At 57.7% G+C, this 1,259-nt stretch overlaps 1 protein-coding gene across 1 annotated transcript in view; it reads left to right on the top strand.

Moving 5' to 3' along the window:
* The first annotated feature begins 919 nt into the window (after positions 1-919).
* Positions 920-1,259, top strand: part of ETHE1 (ETHE1 persulfide dioxygenase) — a 3,632-nt gene continuing 3,292 nt past the window's right edge. Inside the window, exon 1 of the mRNA XM_026658625.1 lies at positions 920-1,088. Coding sequence (XP_026514410.1) covers positions 981-1,088 — 108 coding nt within the window. The 5' untranslated portion in view covers positions 920-980. The remainder of the gene's footprint in view (positions 1,089-1,259) is intronic.

Below are 1,259 nucleotides of genomic sequence, written 5' to 3'. Positions count from 1 at the left end.
AGAACCCAGGAGTCCTGGCTCCAACACCCCCTCCCCCCGCCCTCTTTCCACTAGGTGATGCGGCCTCCCCTCTATTTGGTATTTGTAGGGTTAATAAGATGAACAGGAAATGAAACTACCAGCCCGGGAGCTGTCCTGCAGAATGGACCAATCAGGATAGGATGTGTATGGGGGGGTTGTGACCTTCATTTGCATATTTAAAGGGGTCTTGATCTGTAGCTGTGGGCCCAGCGTTATACCCTCTTCCATCTGTTTGCTAATGTCCTTGGAAGACCCTACAATAACAAACCGGTGCAACTAACAGGTTGCAGGGGGTAACTCTTTACTGTGTGTGAGTGTGTGTTTCCAAAGAGGCTGGCCTGTGAGTGCTTGTGTCTTGTTCTTGGTGCACCTGGGGTATGCCAGCGTGACTGTAGCCCAGAGTGGCTGTGTGTGTGTAAGTGTAACCCTGTGTGCATTGTGAGACAGAGAGGGGGACTCTGGGTATGTGTGTAACCCAGTGTGTGTTGAATTGTATCTCTATCTGTGTGTATGTGTGTGTGCATGTGCCAGGGCTGCTGTGTGTATAATTGTATTACAGGGAGTGTGTGCGTGTCTGTGAGAGGGCCGTGTGTGTGTATCTGGAACCCTGTGTGTAATTATATCGCCGCGTGTACATGTGTGGCACTCCATATCTCTATGCACGTGTCTCTGTGTGGGTGTTACACTAGGGAAGGGTATCTGCTTGTATTAAACTTCCCTAGTGTGTGTATCTGTTTGTGTTAATCTTCCCTAGTGTGTGTTGTGTCTGTGTGGGTGCTACCCTTCCTCCCTATGTCAGAGGCATCTCTATGTCCCCGGACCCAGCTCCCCCCCATGTGCAGCTGTCCCTTTAAGGGCTCCGGGCTCCCTGTCCCCGCCCCCTCCCGTCCTCCCCAACCCCTGGCATTTAAAGGGCCCGTCCCCGCAGCTGGCACCAGCGCAGCCCCCGCGACCCCGACATGTGGCTGTCCCGGAGCTGCCCGGCCGCGGCCGCTGCCCGGCGGGCCCTGCCCCTGCGACCCTACTGCACCCGCCGCGCCCAGCGCCAGGGGCTGCTCTTCCGGCAGGTGAGCCGGGCCTGGGGGCTGCAAGCCCGGACTCCTGGGTTCTCTCCCCGGCTCTGGGAGGGGAGTGGGGTCTAGGGGCTCCAAGCAGGGGGGCTGGGAGCCAGGACACCTGGGTTCTCTCCCTGGCTCTGGGAGGGGAGTGGGGTCTAGTGGCTCCAAGCAGGGGGGCTG

The sequence above is a fragment of the Terrapene carolina genome, unplaced genomic scaffold, assembly GCF_002925995.2.
Source record: "Terrapene carolina triunguis isolate 2854851 unplaced genomic scaffold, T_m_triunguis-2.0 Scaffold489, whole genome shotgun sequence".
Lineage (NCBI taxonomy): Eukaryota > Metazoa > Chordata > Testudines > Emydidae > Terrapene > Terrapene triunguis.
Note: the sequence above shows the minus strand (reverse complement) of the source record. Positions and strands in the feature narration are given on the sequence as shown.